The sequence below is a fragment of the Lissotriton helveticus genome, chromosome 7 (genome assembly GCF_964261635.1).
Source record: "Lissotriton helveticus chromosome 7, aLisHel1.1, whole genome shotgun sequence".
Classification (NCBI taxonomy): domain Eukaryota; kingdom Metazoa; phylum Chordata; class Amphibia; order Caudata; family Salamandridae; genus Lissotriton; species Lissotriton helveticus.
This window is the reverse complement of record NC_136068.1, coordinates 625,205,008-625,221,700: the sequence shown is the minus strand read 5'-3', so window position 1 is coordinate 625,221,700 and position 16,693 is coordinate 625,205,008. Positions and strand designations below refer to the sequence as shown.

The 16,693-nt window shown below is 46.9% G+C and overlaps 1 protein-coding gene across 4 annotated transcripts in view; it reads right to left on the bottom strand.

The window, feature by feature from the left end:
* The window catches only part of SRCAP (Snf2 related CREBBP activator protein), a 1,816,344-nt gene that overhangs the window by 984,260 nt on the left and 815,391 nt on the right, over window positions 1-16,693 (bottom strand). For 3 of the 4 annotated variants that reach the window (XM_078652845.1, XM_078652847.1, XM_078652846.1), the window contains 3 exons: window positions 15,846-16,019; window positions 10,174-10,362; window positions 9,834-9,970 (listed from right to left, as the gene is read on the bottom strand). In XM_078652845.1, the coding sequence (XP_078508971.1) occupies window positions 9,834-9,970; window positions 10,174-10,362; window positions 15,846-16,019 (500 nt within the window). Of the gene's footprint in view, window positions 1-9,833; window positions 9,971-10,173; window positions 10,367-15,845; window positions 16,020-16,693 lie in introns of all 4 variants that reach the window. The other variant, XM_078652844.1, reaches the window with a different exon arrangement.

The following is a 16,693-nucleotide window of genomic DNA, read 5'->3' as shown; positions in this document are numbered from 1 at the left end:
CCTAGTCCAGTCCTAGCGATTCCAAAGCCTATTAGAACTGTTACTTACCTGCTAGTAATTCGCATTCCACTTTTAGAGTATATGGTTTTTCGTGCCCCTCGGGCATTAGTGTATAACGTGCTAACTTAAGTATTTTCGTAAGAGTTTTGTTGTGTGCTTAGCTCCCTGTCTCATAAAGAGCCAGGGTAGTCTTGTTATAAATAAATACACTGTTTATTTTCATAACAACTTGTGTGGTGTCCTTTCACTGGGTGTTCAAGGGGTAATGTGATGGTAAAACAGCTGGCTTAACACGCCCTCTAGAGTCTTAGCCTTAGACTGCTCGTATCCATGCTACTAGGATAGCTGGTCTATAAGGTTGACTTACAACCAATCATCAATAAGGGTCGTTTGGACTGATATATAGTGATCAATAGAATAGTGAGCACTGCACATCAGGCCAACTTCTCACAATGAGTTTCATCTGTCTCTCTTCCGATGGGAAGGCTTTGCACACCTGAGTATCGAGTATCGCTCCCAAGAACTTCACCGTATCTGACGGTTGAAGAACCAATTTCTCTCTGTTGAGTTGCAAACCCAGATGAATGAAGAGGCTCAAGCATGTGTCCACTGCTTCTGTTGCCTCTTGGAAGCTTGGTGCCTTCAGCAGCCAGTCGTCTAAGTACGGGAATAGAGCACCATGAACTGGAAGTGACTCTTGCCCACTGTGAAGCGAAGAAAACGTCTGTGAGCCGGATGGATCGGGATATGAAAATAGGCATCTTCCAGGTCTAGTGTAGCCATGAAGTCGCCTGGATTCAAGAGGCGCAATATGTCCTGGAGTGAAATCATCCGAAACGACAGCTTTACGAGATAGGTATTGAGCTCCCTTAAGTCCAGGATCGGACGCCACTTTAGTTTCGTTTTGCGGATCAGAAAAAATCTTGAATAGAAACCTTCTCCTCTTTGTGATAGGGGAACACGTTGGATCGCCCCCTTCTGAAGCATTTGTTGAACTTCCAATTGCAGAAGGTTTAGATGTTTTGAAGTAGTGGCGTGGGGAGCTCTTGTAGGTGGAAACTCCTGGAATTCTAGCGTATGCCCATGTCGGATGATGTTCAATACCCACTGATCCGATGTTATTTCTTCCCAGCTGCTCAGATGTTGAGATATCCTGCCGCCCACTGGAGATCCCAGAGGCGGAGGAACAGTTGGCAGAGTCAGGAGGCCGCTATTGACGCTTGCCAGCGTCTTTGCCCCGACGCCCTTGACGTCCACGAGCGTTCTGACGAGAGAACGATTGAGACTGTGACTGTCGCTGATAATATTGATTGTCGTACTGCGGTCTGTACGACTGCTGCGAGTAGCGCTGTTGCTGATAACCACCTCTTGGCGAAGTGAAGCCTCTTCCTCTCGCTCCACGGAATGGTGTCTTTCTATATTGTAGGTTCCCCAGAGCCATTGCTGTCTCTGTGTCCTTCTTTATTCCCTGTAGGGTGTCATCGACATGTTTCCCAAATAACATGTCCCCATCAAAGGGCAAGTCCAGAATCTTATTTTGGACCTCTGGTCGAAAGTAAGTCGCTCGTAGCCACCCCTGCCGTCGAAGAACAGCCGCGCTGCCCAGAGCACGGAAAGAAATGGTGGCGATGTCCATCGCGCAATCAATCATTTCCGAAGAAGACCGTTGTCCTTCTTCCAGAAGTTTCTGTGCTTCGGCTCTAGGGTCATCCGCCAGCAGTTCCACATAGTGTGCCACATCACTCCACATCTGGCGGTCGTATCTTGCTAGAATCGCCCAGCATTGGCCGCCCTGACCAGCAAGCTAGCCATAGACGAAAATCGCTTTCCAGCGTTGTCTAACCTTCTACCCTCCTTGTCCGGTGGAGTTGTGAGGGTGGCCGAAGGATTCCGTGATTTCTTCTGCGCCGCCTGCGATATGACCGAGTCTGGTCTAGGTTGTCCAATCAAGCAGGTGGGACTGTCATCCGGAGCTTTATACTTTTTCTCCAAGCGTGGAAGTGTTGGAATGACTGTCGCTGGAGACTGCATCACCTTCTTTCCTTCATCCCAAATGTGCTCTACAATGGGAATCGAACGCACTGTCTTACGGTATGCCTCTTTAAAATCATACAAAAAACAATCCGTAGATGTTGCCGGCATGGTTAGCTTAAAGCGTGCCGTGGCTCTTTCCATCAAGCTGAAGAAACCTCCCACATCCGCCGGAGGTGAATCTACCGGGTCCGGCACCGGAGAAGCCGGATCCTGTGCTATATACTGGTTCCATTCGTTATCAGGATTCTGATCCTGGTTGTGTTCATCCTCATCCGAGGTATCATCTTGGACTTGTCTGCCGAGGAAATTCCCTCTCTTCTTCCCCCTGTGAAGGAGCTACAGACTGAACTGCCATCACCTGTGGCTGAACCTGCGCCTGACCTTCCACTGGTCGCGACCCTTGCCTGCTTCTATACTCCTCCAGCATTGCTCTCAAGTCTGTCAAAAGACTCATAGGCATTGTAACCGTGCCCTGTTGTGCCTGAGTTTCCTGGTATGCGACCTGTTTTTGTTGTCGCGGCTCCTGCCCATAATAGTACTCATCATCTTGGTCAGAATCGTGGTATTTCAGATGCAACTGAGATGGACTATAGGCATCCCCATACATCTCATTCTCCGAGTACTCATCCTCGTCCAACAATAGGGCTGGGGGTAATGATGACACCTTTCTAGGTGAAGTCATATCCGGAGTTATTCTCCTCTTCCTGGCGCCCTCTCTATCACCTGCCGTCAACGGCATCTCCATAGTCTGAACCGTCGTCGACGGGACTGTCGACGAGATAAACTTCACCGTCGACGGGATCGCCATCGTCGACCGGCTCGTCATCGTCGACGGGTTCGTCATCGTCGACGGAACTGCCATCGTCGACGGGCTCGCCCTCGTCGACGAGATCGTCGTCGTCGACGAGATTGCCACCGTCGACGGGATAGTCATCGTCGACGGAATTGTCTTCGTCGACGAGGTGGTAACCGTCGACGTAGTCATCGTCGTCGACGCTGTCGTCGACCCAGTCTTCGTCGACGGCATCGTCGTCGAGGTCCTCGTCGACGCCGTCGTCATCCTCGTCGTCGATGGATGACTCATCGACGTATGAGGAGACAAAGTCACCACAGAGGCTTTAGAGCCTTTTTTGACCACTGTTGAAACCTCTACAGTTGGTTTTTTGAAGGACTTAGAAACTTTCTCCTGATGTGAAGGCCCAGCCGAGCCCTCATCCAGTTTTCCTTCTGCACCTGAGGTGCTTGCCTTTCCCTCTCCTTTACACTCTCGTGAGGAGATTCGCTAGGCCCGGGCTTGCCAGACCTATCAGAGGTCCCACGCATAGCCTTTGAGGGGGGTTCAGATGAAACTTCCACAGATGGTACACCCCTCTTCAAAGATGTCTTGGAAGATGATGATCTGGCATCTTCATCGTCACTAGAAACCACTTCCTCCTTCTTTTCCAACTTTCTAAGCCAAAGAAGTAACCTTCCTTCACGATCACGAAGGGTCTTAACAGACATCATTCTGCATATCTTACAACCCTCTGGCTTGTGGTCAGGGTATAAACAGTATATACAGTCCTTGTGTTTATCCTCAGTATAAAGTCGTTTTTTGCCACAAGTGGCACAAGGCCTGAAAAGGCTCTTCTTTTCCTTATCAGCCATAGTAAAAATTCAAAGAAATCCTGTCAAAAAACAGCTTAAATAGTACCTCAAAGTAGAAGTTAGAGCAGAGCTCTAAGGAGACTCCCTGTCATCAACGATGCGGTAGAAAATCTGAGGCTCTGAGCTTTCTCAGGAAGGTTCCACAGGGTGAGGCTAATCTGATTGGTTGCTAATGTGAGTTGGGGTCTTTTTGCATAAGGACACCTATGGGCTACAAAATATAATGAGGCCTAGGCCTAATTTTTTATTTTTTACACCTATTAGGGTGTATTTACCTAAGTATATATTTATATATATATATATATATATATATTTATTATTACCGAGGCTCCCAGTCCGACGACGGGGAATGATACAAGCAATGGGAATCTATGAAAGTTCCAATACTGGAGTAAATATATATTAGTATGCTGTTTAGAGAGTCTGGCATTCGTCCGCAGGGTATGGGATGGGCTTGCTACTCTATTCAGTGCTTATGACTATTGATGAGTATCCCCTGGAAGAGAAGGATTAGTTACTTACTTGTAATCCTAGTTCTCTTCCAGGGGTATACTCATCAAAGTCATAAGCACACCCACCCGCCTCCCTGGGCGAATACCAGAGCTGTCTATTTTACATGTTACCCATGCAGTTATCACACTGTTATACACCGTCCAAAAGAACTGACCTAACTGTCACCTGTGGTGCATGATGGGAGCCTGGAGGCTCACAGAGGTCTTAAAGGCACGGCGCCAGATTTTTCTGTTGTCACTATGCAGCCTATCTAGGCTAAAGCTGACTATGATCCTGCCTGTTTTTACCTTTGAAAATAAAGGTTGTGTGTTTCAAAGAAAACCAAGGCAGTGTTTTCTTCTTTGCATTGTCATATAATTTATTTTATATCTATTTATTTAGCAAATGTAAGGATTTTACAGGAAATTGTGGCAGTTTTTTGAGCCTAGTATGGTTATATTGGCTGCATATGTATGTGTATATGCATATTATCTCATATATATATATATATATATATATATATATATATATATATATATATGGTTATTTTATGCGTATTTATATGTATCTATATATATATATATATATATATATAATGTAGATATATGCATATTATTGGCTATTGCTCCGGGGTCCCGCACGTGGGAGGGACTATTCAGTGCTTATGACTATTGATGAGTATCCCCTGGAAGAGAACTATTAGTCTTATCCCTAACCTCCATAGGTAGATGAAGGGACAGTAGCTCCTACAATGTCTATTACTCAAAGTTGAGCCTCCTCTTTCTAGAGAAGTGAAGTGTGTGGGCTAGTTCCCTGCAGATGGGTGGCTGAAAATATTTCCCTGCCTGACATTGGGTACCTCAAGAAGCTCCAACGTGAGAGGGGCCACACTTGAGTCGGATTTTGCTGTCAAGACCACTTTGGAGCCGATTTTCACCTGGTCTCAGAAGTAGCTTGAAATCAGAATTTGGCTCAAAGGGTGGCTTCTCAAAGTCTCAGCTAATGGTCACAGGTGTTCTGGAACTAAAGGTCACGCAACATCATAGAGTTTGAGCATGAATTCACAGCCGAAGGTCAGTAGCTTTAGTTGCTTGCCTCAGGGCTTGATGTCTGGACTCCCTTGGGGGAGGTGCTTGGCCTAGAAGGTGCTTTCGAGGTTGATCAGAAGTGGGTTGATCCACAGAAACAAAGACTCTAGTGGTTTGTGACCTGGGGCCTGGGTTTTTTACAATAGCAACTTAATCTCCTTCGCCTCCAAAGCTTCAGTGGACAAACTCTGCACTTTGGTTTTATTGAGCCAACTAGCTATCTGAAGGCCCAAGCTTTTTTCCTTCGAAGCAGATGTCCTCGGGTCCAAGCAGGTCCAGGTTCTCAAAAGAATTGTGACAGTATCTTGTGTTATGTCCAATGGCATTCATGTCAGGAGCGATTGGTCTTCTTTCACATGAATGGCTTACATGCCTTTTACTCCTCGTGATATGGAGATAAACACCGGTTACAGACCAGAAGCTGGTCAAATCAGGAAAATTTTAAAATTGAATTTAGGGCAGAACTGGCAGAGCATTTCCCTGTAACACCCTCACCTGACAGTCATTTGCATGGAACTTTTTTCAAGAAAGTCAGATGCACCTCGAAGAAAATCTTCCAGGAAGGAATGAAGGACGTCTCATACTGGATGAGCAGCACCTGCCTGAAGCTCAACTCGGATAAAACGGAAGTCCTCATCCTCAGATCCACCCCATCCGCATGGGGTGACACCTGGTGGGCCCCGCCTTCGGCAATCCTTCAACACGGACGGGCCATGCCCAAAACCTCAGCATACTAGACACCTCCCTCACCATTAACCGGCGGATCAACACCGTATCCTCCACATGCTACAACACCATCTGTGAGAAGTTGGCCTGATATATGATGCTCACTAGTTCTAGTGATCACCTTGTATCAGTCCAAACAACCCTTATGGTGATTGGTTGTAAGTCAACGTTATCGACCAGCTATCCTAATGGTAGCATGGACAAAGGAGTCTTAGGCTAAATTCTTTTGGCATGTGAAGCCAGCTCTTTTACCACAATATAACCCCTTGAATACCAGATGAAAGGACACCACACAGGTTGTTATGAAAATAAACAGTATATTTATTAATAACAAACACCTCTGAACTCTTTATGAGATCAGAGGGCTAAGCACATAACAATCTCTTAGGAAAAATACTATAAGTTGCACGAAATTACAAAAGTGCCCTAGGGGCACGGCAAACCATATACTAAGTAAATGGTACAAGGAAAGCGATAGAAGGAATGGAGCTGTCCAGAGGCTGTAGGATCGTTGGGACCACGCTACCCTAACTTTAGGTAAGTAATAGGAGGCCCACGGAACGCGTGTGCAGAGTGTAAACTCACGCGAGATGCGTAACAACGTCTATGGACAGTACAGTTCAAGAAAAAGGTGAGTACGGACAATCCTGACTAGTTAGGACTAAACCGACTGTGGAACTGGACACTAGGAGAGTCAATCTACCCTTGAGCACCGAAATGCTCTTGTTACCTCACCCACGGGCTGCGGGTGCATAGGTGCAAAGTTGTGTCGGGTTCCGGCGTTTAAGTCTATGGAGCCTGGAGGAAAAGATGCTGCAGGCGACCAGGAGGAAGATGTCCGGAGTGATCCAAGGGTGGATCAGAGATGCTGAAGACCTGAAAGCAGAGGGGACAATGTTCACAGTCACTAGCCAGTGACTGGAGTGGAACCGGGAAGGAACCAGATGTCGTCGTCGCGATCAGGTGAAGAGTGGACGCTTGACTCTGCAGCCACGTGGACCAGGAGGTGTCTTCGACGACCAGGATGGGGGCACGAGATGTCCCACGTAGGCTCTTGCTGTCGGCGGTGTCTGTTCCGGATTCGGTGTCAACAGGCCTTGGCAAAGGCAGCCCACGCGGTGAGTGGAAAAGGCATCTGGTGCGGACTAGGAGAGTCCGGGGTGCCCCTCTTTTGGAAGGGAGCAAGGGCCAGTCTAGAGCAACCAGACCAGCAGTGAAGATTTCAAGGTTCGTCGTCTAGGAGGCCACTAGCCAGCCGACAAGTGATCAGACAACGCGTCGAGCAGCAAACAAGCAGAAGGGCCCCACGCAGATCTTGTGGAAGCTGGGGGGCTGATCTTCGGTGCAGGAGCTGCTCGGGCCTGGGGCTTCTCAGTCCCCAAAGCACTTGGTCGAGTTTACCTCGGGAGTCGTGCTGGAAGCGAAGTGCAGTTTCTTTCAAGATGGCCGGTCCCACGTGTCTCGTCGCACCCACGGGTCTCAGCTTTGCTGCAGATGTGAGTTGAGGTCGGAGAGGTCTGGGAATCCGGGTCTCGTCGGGATCTGAAGTCTGGATCCTCGAGGGAAGACGACAAAGTGAAGCCGCTGGACGCTCGATGGTGCCTGCAGTTGCAGGGTGGACACTCCTTGCCCACAAGGGAGATTCTTCAGTCTTCTGTGGAGCAGAACGTCGAAGTCCAGAGTTTCTTCTTGTAGAGTAGTTCAGGATTAATCTAATTTGGAATGGGACCAGCTCCTACCTTTATCCTGCTAAAGGGGGCTGTAATGGTGACTAGGTCCCGCCCCTGGGTGGGACCAGGAAGGGGGGTGGTTACACCCCCTATCCTTTGTCCGGTTTTGCGCCAGAGCTGGGGCAGGGATGCCCCAGCAACTGGTTTGTACCGGTGTATGCACAGGACACCTTGTGTGCCCCAGGCATGTCTCATTCCTTTAGGCCTATCCTACCCAATACACAAAATCCTGTCTGGGGTGGTGCTAGCACCTCCCAAGGCAGGAAACCCTTTGTCCAAGCCTCCTTCGCTGGAAGGACTCCCAGCAGCAGGAGGTCAGACTTGTGTCTGTGGTGGCAGCATCCATTTTGTGATGCCAAGGCTCGAGTTAACTTTAACCGGGGTTCACAGTTACATACATGTCGTGTCCCTCTAGACGGGTGGAATGCTACCCCCGTCGCCAGAATTGGCGAGGGGGTAGTATTCCGATTCGTATGACACCTTACTCGACATGTTTTGATAATGTTATACCAGAGTTCGCATTCAACCGCGAGGATTATAATGCACTTAAGAGTATATGGTATAGCGTTATCATGGAACAGCTATTTGGACTTGTTTCCACAAGCTGCAGACGGGCTCAGCTCATGCCAGAGCACCATCTCACATAATTCCAAGCACTCTGCCTTCAGGATTGATAAAGCCTGCCATAGGAGTGACTGATAGGAGTATATGTGTCCATTTTAAGGTTAGATATAGGTATACTATATCTACAGCAAAGGGTGATTACACCACCTTGCCCCAGCTGTCGTGCAGCCAGTTGTTTCTGGGTAGATGGCCAGCCAGGGGTGGCATAATACATGCTTCAGCCCCTGGTAGGCCCTGGGTACACTTATGCCCTGGATACCTAAGGTACACTGTACAGGGACTGATAAGGTGGCCCAGTACCAATTGGTAAATGCACCTAAGGTACATGGTTGTCAATTTAGAGAGAGAGCAGCTAGGCTGTGGGTCTGATTAGCAGGCCCACAGCCAGGGAAAGTCGTAAACCAGTGAAGCAAAAAGCAAAAATCTGGGGTGACCATAGGATTGCAGACCCCACTCTCCTACACCATCTGCAACACCTTCAAACGGATCCCAACCGGAACCAGGAAGACAGTCACCCACGCACTCATCACCAGCAGGCTCGACTACGGGAACGCCCTCTATGCCGGAATGAATAACTCTCTACTCCACAAACTCCAGACCGCCCAGAATGCCGCAGCCAGACTAATCCTCAGCATCCCATGACAAGACCACATCACCCAGCACCTACAAGATCTCCACTGGCTCCTCGTCCAAAAAAGAGTGACCTTCAAGCTGCTCACACAGATACACCTACAAAGCCACCCACAAAACCAGTCCCCAATACCTCAACAAAAGAATCTCCTTCTACGACCCCAAGAGAAACCTCCTCTCCACTGACCTAGCCTTGGCCGAAATTCCCTGCATCAACAGAGCTAGAACAGGTGGCAGATCCTTCTCAGACATCGCGGCCAAGACCAGGAACGAACTATCCACTCAGCATCAAACAAAGCACCACACTGCAAGCTTTCAGGAAGAGCCTCAAGACCTGGCTTTTTGGATGACCGGAGCTGCCCGACACCCCCCTCTCCCCCCAGCGCCGTAAGGACCCGCACAGTTCAACATTGTGCTTAACAAATCCTTGATTGAAAATCCATGATTGAAGTAGAGTCCTACATGATCACAGATCTGATGAAGAGTTCTTCCGTCGGTGGGCTGAAATGTCAACAATGGTCAGCAAAGGTCCCAGACAAGACAGTCCGTTCCAGAGCGGACATGGGAACATCCAAAACCAAGGGAGGAAAAAAAACCCGGAGGTGGTGTATTTGTACTGCTGCACTATGAGAAACAACTTGCAGATGTTTGCGCCCAACACTAGGTGGCAGGAGTATACAAAGCATGTGTATCTACAGCCACACATACAAGAATATGGTACTACAATGCAACAAAGAAGAAAGAGGCACAGAAAGAAGATTCCATTAGGAATGACATCAAAATAATATGTAGCAATAACCACCAATGGGAACGATATTTTAAGGATCACTCTGGCTCTCCTACTTGAACATGAGTTACTTACGCAGCCTGCGCCATGAAGTCATCATAAAGGTACCGCTGGCGCTTGGACAGGCGGCAATGGATTACATGCTCATATTTTTTGGGCATTTGCTTCTCCACATCGACCTTCACCCTGCGCAGGAGGAATGGTCGTAACACCTGGGAAAAAAAGGAAGCAATTCTCCAATTACACACTTGTGCCTCTTCAATCCCAGCAGAAAGAAAATCGGCAGAAGACAATGGGCAATATTCTATACCTCTAGCATGAATCAGGAGGAAATATACAAGAATCGCTGTGACGCATCATTCTGATCCACTGTCTTAAGCCCTTTTTTTTGTCTATTATGTGAACTGTGGCTCACCTTGTGTAGACGTTTAATAAGTCCTTCGTTGTACTCCTGGCTTCCTTCTATCATTCCAGTGAGGGGGTTGGAGAACCACTCCTTGAATTCACGGTGAGACTGGAAAACATGTGGCATCAGGAAGTGCATCAAAGACCAGAGCTCCATGAGGCTGTTTTGTAAAGGTGTGCCGGTCAGCAGCAGCCGTCTCTGACTAAAGACAAAGGCAGACCTATCACAATCTGTATTTTAATTTGCAAAGTATGTGGGTAAAAAATGGATATACCTGAATTAAATTCTGCACAGTAAATTTAATTCTGCACTGAAACAATAAAGGTCTAAGTTTGCCTTGAAGTAATTTCACCTTCTCTACAACAGATGTCAAAGCTCGCTCAGACAATACTGCTCATGTCAAGGGAAGCCTTGGGTCACCAATGATGAACTTCTTTAACCCCTTTGCAGCGGCCGCGATTTCGCGGCAGTGCGGCACTTCCGTAAAATGGGCAGGGCCGCATCGGCCAACGGCAGCACGCAAAGGGTTAACAGCGGAAGCAGCCCCATAATTCCAATAGCAATGTTCACTTACACACCTCATACAACAAATCAATTTCACTATAACCTTTCCGTGGTTTCTGGGGCAAGTCTGCTTCACATCTGCTAAACTGACAGTGGAAGGAATTTACTTACCTTTAATCTTTGTTCTCTTTTAGGGATTCTCATCATAGTCATAAGCACTTTAGTCACGACCAGGTGTGGGAATCCTGAAGTGTATGTATATACACATACACACACACATACACACAAACACACACACACACACAACATCGTACTGTGGGTCCATTTTATTGATGACATTTTTGTGATTAGGGGGGGGGGGGGGACAAGGCTTCTTTTAGAGAATGTGTTATAGAAATAAATGTGAATATCTTAATTTTAACTTCACAAGCAATATCAATGGAATTGAAGAAGAATATTTGGGTGCTAAAATGGAAGTGAAGGAAAGTGTTCTAGCCACTACGTTATACCGGAAACAGAGTGCTGGTAAGTATACTTCCACCCTATTGCTTCGAAGGAGAGCATCCATTATGGAGAATTAGTAAGAGCACATAGGATCTGCAGTACTTGTAGGAAGCTGGGTTTCTGTTGCAGTTACCCCGCCTACTTTTTGCCAGACTACGGATATACATGGACTTGATGTGCCCTGGGTCCCTGACAATCAAGTCCTTAGGGCCTGTGTTCTTTCCCATGCCATCCTTTTTGCATGGTACGCCCCCACGTTTTGCTGAATTGCGGATGTACTTTGATTATGCTCTGGGCTCCTCCCAATCAGGTTCCCAGGCACTGTGTTCCATCCCTACAACTGAGCTGAAACCTACAATTAATTGGTATCTCTGGCCACATGTCAGCCCCTGGTAAATGGTACCATAGGAACCCAGGGCCCTGTGGCCAGAGAAGGCCCCTAAGGGCTGCAGCACTTATTGTGCCACGCTTAGAGACCCTGTGCCCTGACACAAACACACACACACACACACACACACACACACACACACACAGCCCGTGCAGGCTGAATGTTTTGGTGAAGAACAAAACAAGGTTGACATGGCACACATCCCTGTGGGCTATGCGCACAACACACTGCCCTGACATTCCTCAGTCACCACTCTAGCTGCGTGCCCTATGCCAGTGGTGTGAGAACAGGTGCATGAGCCCTGTATCCCTACAGAACCCAGGGCCAATCCTGGGCACTGTAAGTGCAGCGATGCCATTAAGAGTATATGGTGCTGGGAGGTTGTCATTACGAACTCCACAGCACCATAATGGCTACACTGAAGACTTAGAAGTTTGATATCAAACTTCTCAGCACATTAAACCCACACTGATGCCAGTGTGGGATTTAATGTAAAATGCATGACAGAGGGCACAGAGGGCATCTTATAGATGCCCCCTGAAACATAAACAACTCCCAGTGTCCTGACTGCGTGGCTCCCGAGGCTGTCACCACCAGACATCTTTCTGGACCCCTGGGTCGAGAGCTTGGCGCTCTAGGGGGCCTGAAACAATGCACATCCTGGGACGAGGTGCCAAGCCTCCTCCCCCAGGATGGGCAGGGGAAGCTTCAAAGGCATGCCGCCTTTGTGAGCTTCTCAAGGCCACTTGCTGTACTCAGCAACTGGCCCCCACCGGTTCTGCCCCCACTCTGGCGGGAAGACAGGCAGGAAAACCTAGGTGAAGAAAGGGGGTGTGCCAGCCTCTGCCAACCCCACTCCTCAGGTGGGAGAGGCGAGTTAAAGCACAACTCCGGGCTCCTGCCATCTTGGGGATGGGGAGCCATACCCAATCAGAGACAGGCTCCTGCCCCCCTCCCACAGGAGTGGAGCAGGATAGGGGGTGTTCTCACTTCAGGGAAGGGACCCATTGGTCCCTGACCTTCCCATATCTGTAACGCCCCAAAATGTTGTATTTAGGGGCAACCTGAACCTTCCTTCCTCAGATCCAGATTCAGATACAAGAAGAACAACAAGAAGATAGAAGACCTGCCGTGCAGCTGCTAACAAGAGGACGACACCAACTGACTTGGCCCCAGCCCTACAGGCCTTTGACCCTCGAACCTGCTCCTGCTAAAACCCGGCGTCTCCAGTGGTCAGAAACCTCGAAAACCTCAGAGGACCTGACTGCCTTGCTCATCTAAAGACTGGGACTCCCACGAGCAGTGGTTCTGCTCAAACAGCAACAACCACGGGTGCCAGCAAGGAACCGAGAATCTAGTACACTCTGCACCCGCCAAGCCAGGCCTGTGCCTGAGTGAACAAAGACCACGAGGATGTCCCCCCGGCGACTGACCATGAATCCAATGCCCAAGGACCCTCCTCGGCGCTCCCGATGCCTGTAGCCTCACAACCAGGGACCCCTCCAACTGCGACCAGCTGAGGGTAAGATTTCCCTACACCAAAAGACACCCCTGCACCCGGCACCCCACGGCCCCCTGTGCCAAACTCCTGGGTGGCTACCTAACCTACAGCTTCCCAACTTACCTCTCGAATTGGTGGTCGCACCTGAAGAATCTCCGTCCCCGAGCCTGCAGTCTTTGTTCAACATTCAGCTTCCCCATTGAAATACATTGGGCGCCCGAAGGCTCAAAAGCACCCAGCCGCACGAGTGCCACTGGAAGTGCAGCATCTGTCCTATCCTACTTCCCTACTTGCCCTGTGTAAGTGACCAGGAGCTCAGCTCCCAGAGCCGCGTGGCCTGCCTGCTAGCAGCCACCAATCAAAGGCCCCTGCCCGTCATAGGCTAACATTGGGCCTACTCACTCTGCATCCGGCTGCCCCTGTGCCGCTGAGGGTGTAACAACTGTACCTACCTGACCCTGTAAGACCCCTGAATCTTGTCCAAGAACCTTAACTCTGCCAGTCGAGCACTTACCCAAAGACCGATAACTTGATTTTGTCCATAGGGTAACACTGGCTGGTTTTCACTTGGAAATTCTTCTAAGTGTCAAGTTTTGCAACTTTGAAATATTCCTTAAAAATCATCCGATCACCAAGAAACGAAAAAACTCACCTGCTATCAGGAGAGATCCTATTGCTGAATCTTTGTGCCCAGCACTGACCCTAAAAAGTAATTACAACTGCGATTTTCTGATAACCTGATTTCCTCCCATAGGATAACATTTCCTGGGTTTTGCCAGAAATTCTTCTAAGTGTCAATTTTCAAAACATACAAACATTCCTTAAAAATCACCTGTGTAACAAAAACGATTCCTTTCAACTATTTACAGGAAATGCACCAGGGCTGAATCCAGGATCCAGCCCAGAGTAAGAAAAACATTTGTAAAGTTATTTTATTGCATTTACTTAAAACTTCCTATTGACTTGGCTTGCTATTCTATTCAGTGCTTAGGACTATTGATGAGGATCCCCTGGAGGAGAAGTTACTTCCCTGTAATCCTAGTTCTCTTCCAGGGGTATCCTCATCAAAGTCATAAGCACACCCACCCGCCTCCCCAGGTAATTGAGAGATGTACATCTCTGACTTGTGGTTTAGCTCTGACTTCAGGTTTATGCAAAGAACAACTGACCTAACTGCCACCTCTGAGGCATGATGGGAAGCCTGGGGCCATGGCTGCCTTAAAGGCACCATGCCAGTTTTAACTGAAGATGCTTTCAGTTTCTGTGTTATCACTTTTCAATGCAGCCTATGGCTGACAATGTCTTTTATGAGCAATTTTCAAGATTTAGGAGTGCTTTTACTCATTAAAACACAAAGTTCAAGGACTATTTGATCTAATGTGTTTTTTGTTTCCTTTCCAATTGCTGTACATATACAAGTGTTTGCATTGTCTAGCCTTGGTGTTAGGGCTGCATTGGTGTGAGAAAAATGATATATGTATTTACATATATTTGGAGCGAGATATGTGTTTTTTACATATATATTTTTATATTGTTCCCGGGGTCCCGCACATGGGCGGGAATATTCAGTGTTTATGACTATTGATGAGGATCCCCTGGAAGAGAAGTATGCCTTACATTGGCAGAAGTAAAACTTCTTCCAGAGTTGAGAAAAAAAGTGGTTGGAGGCATAGTGAACATGTGGACGATCAATAGTTTTTCACATGAGAAAATCTACACCTGAATATTTGCTCATGCTAAGAACCAGTTCACAAATATTTACTAGGAGTACGATTTACTGGCTACTTCTGTAAAATCTTGTGAATTTATAAAAGCCTCTAATATGCACTAATGCAAGGACATATACCATGGGTGCAATGTTATGACTAAGAATTGGACCACTAATTAGGTCTGGAATTATCCAAGACCTTTTGTTGTTATTGAAAGTCAATCCATCTGTCTGGCTTCTGCTCTTTCACAAGGAACATATCAGCACGCAAAGTAGTTCTCAGTGCCAGTGAGTACTATGGCAATAAGTGCTTTTTGAGACCAAAACATATTGCTTTTTGCCAAAGTTTCTTATACTGGAGAGAGCCAGGCAGTTCCCACAAAGTTTTACAAAAAGCATATAAAAACGAGACCCGGAATGACAAAACGTATTTATTATTTGCCAATTCAGGTATATTGTTAAGTTTCCCATTATCTTGTTGAAACTGGTTGCACTGATTTTCCATTATGAATACTTTTTAGAAATACTAGCATGCATCCACTCATTCCACTAAATGATGCTTCACAGAAATGTTACCTACAAATTCACAGTAGTTTAGCAAAACATGTTTTTCCTTGTCACATTTTTTTGTGACCATTTTATTTTGAAAGCAAATTATCATCAATCTTACTTCCAAACTTCTGCAGCCATATGCATCTAATTGGAGAGGATTCTGGGAGCATTGTATGTATTCTCAAATTGTTAAACTTTGCAAATGTGTACACATTTTTACACAGGAACAACTGACAGAAGTAAAGTCAGAGCTTACATTTCATTAGAGCGCTTGCCGTGAAAAGAAAGGTTTTGAATTAATGAACCATTAATACAAGTTCGAACAGCATTAACATATGGACACAAATATTACCTTAAATGCAAAAACCACTCACAGAGCAGAGTGCACCATCGAAAAATGTCAGCATATATATTTTTTTAACGCACCAGTCAACAGCAGTATTCATACACAAGCAAAATCCCTTACTGTCACACAAACATGTGCACAAAGATGCATCGCAGCAGTACAGAAAGTGCAATTATACTTGCCTGTTGAAACGGAGAAGTGACTGCCAGCGCTGTGACTTGAAATTCTTGATGTTCTGGGCCTCATCCAAGATAAGATATTTCCAGTTCTTGCGTCGGAAAGCTTGATGGTCCTGTAACACCAGCTTGTAGGACGTAATGCAGACATGGAAAGCATTGGGTTTGGTCCATCCCTAGGAGCAGAGATCATGTATGAAGTTGGAAGAGAAATTACATTCCGCATGGGTGATTGTGGTATGGAACTTATGGAGCACTGATTAATCAGTGAGCTTAGATAGGCTGTTAACTGGCTAGCCCGGTGTGTGTCCCATAAACATTCTCTTTAATAGTGATAAACCTCTATAAAGAAACAAACTATGTGTCATGTTATGGTCAAAATCTGAACCCACTCCCCCAACAGCAATACATTTAAAGTTACTTAACTACAACTTCCATTTTATAGCATAGCTACCTTTCACAGATTCACATGCTTGAATACTTCCTTTGTGTCAAGCTAGGAACCTTTGGTAACACGAGTCCAACAGCAGTGAACTTGCACACACAATATTGTGAAAAGCAATAAACATATACGCCCCATCTACCTCATCACATGACCCACAACTAAGGCCAATCAGATAGACAGACACTTCCCAACTGCCAGACTTTCATGAGCTCATCAGAAAAAGTATACGCACATAAGCCTCATTGAAAACAGAGGGAGGGTCACATGAGATGTTATGAAAAATACCAAAAACAGATTCCAGGAAGAGTATGTTACTTACCTTGAAAGAATCAAGTCATACAGAGTAGTGTTGCAGAGTCACATGCTATGCAAACTCCTGCATTCTAGCGCTGGGCTCGGACTTTA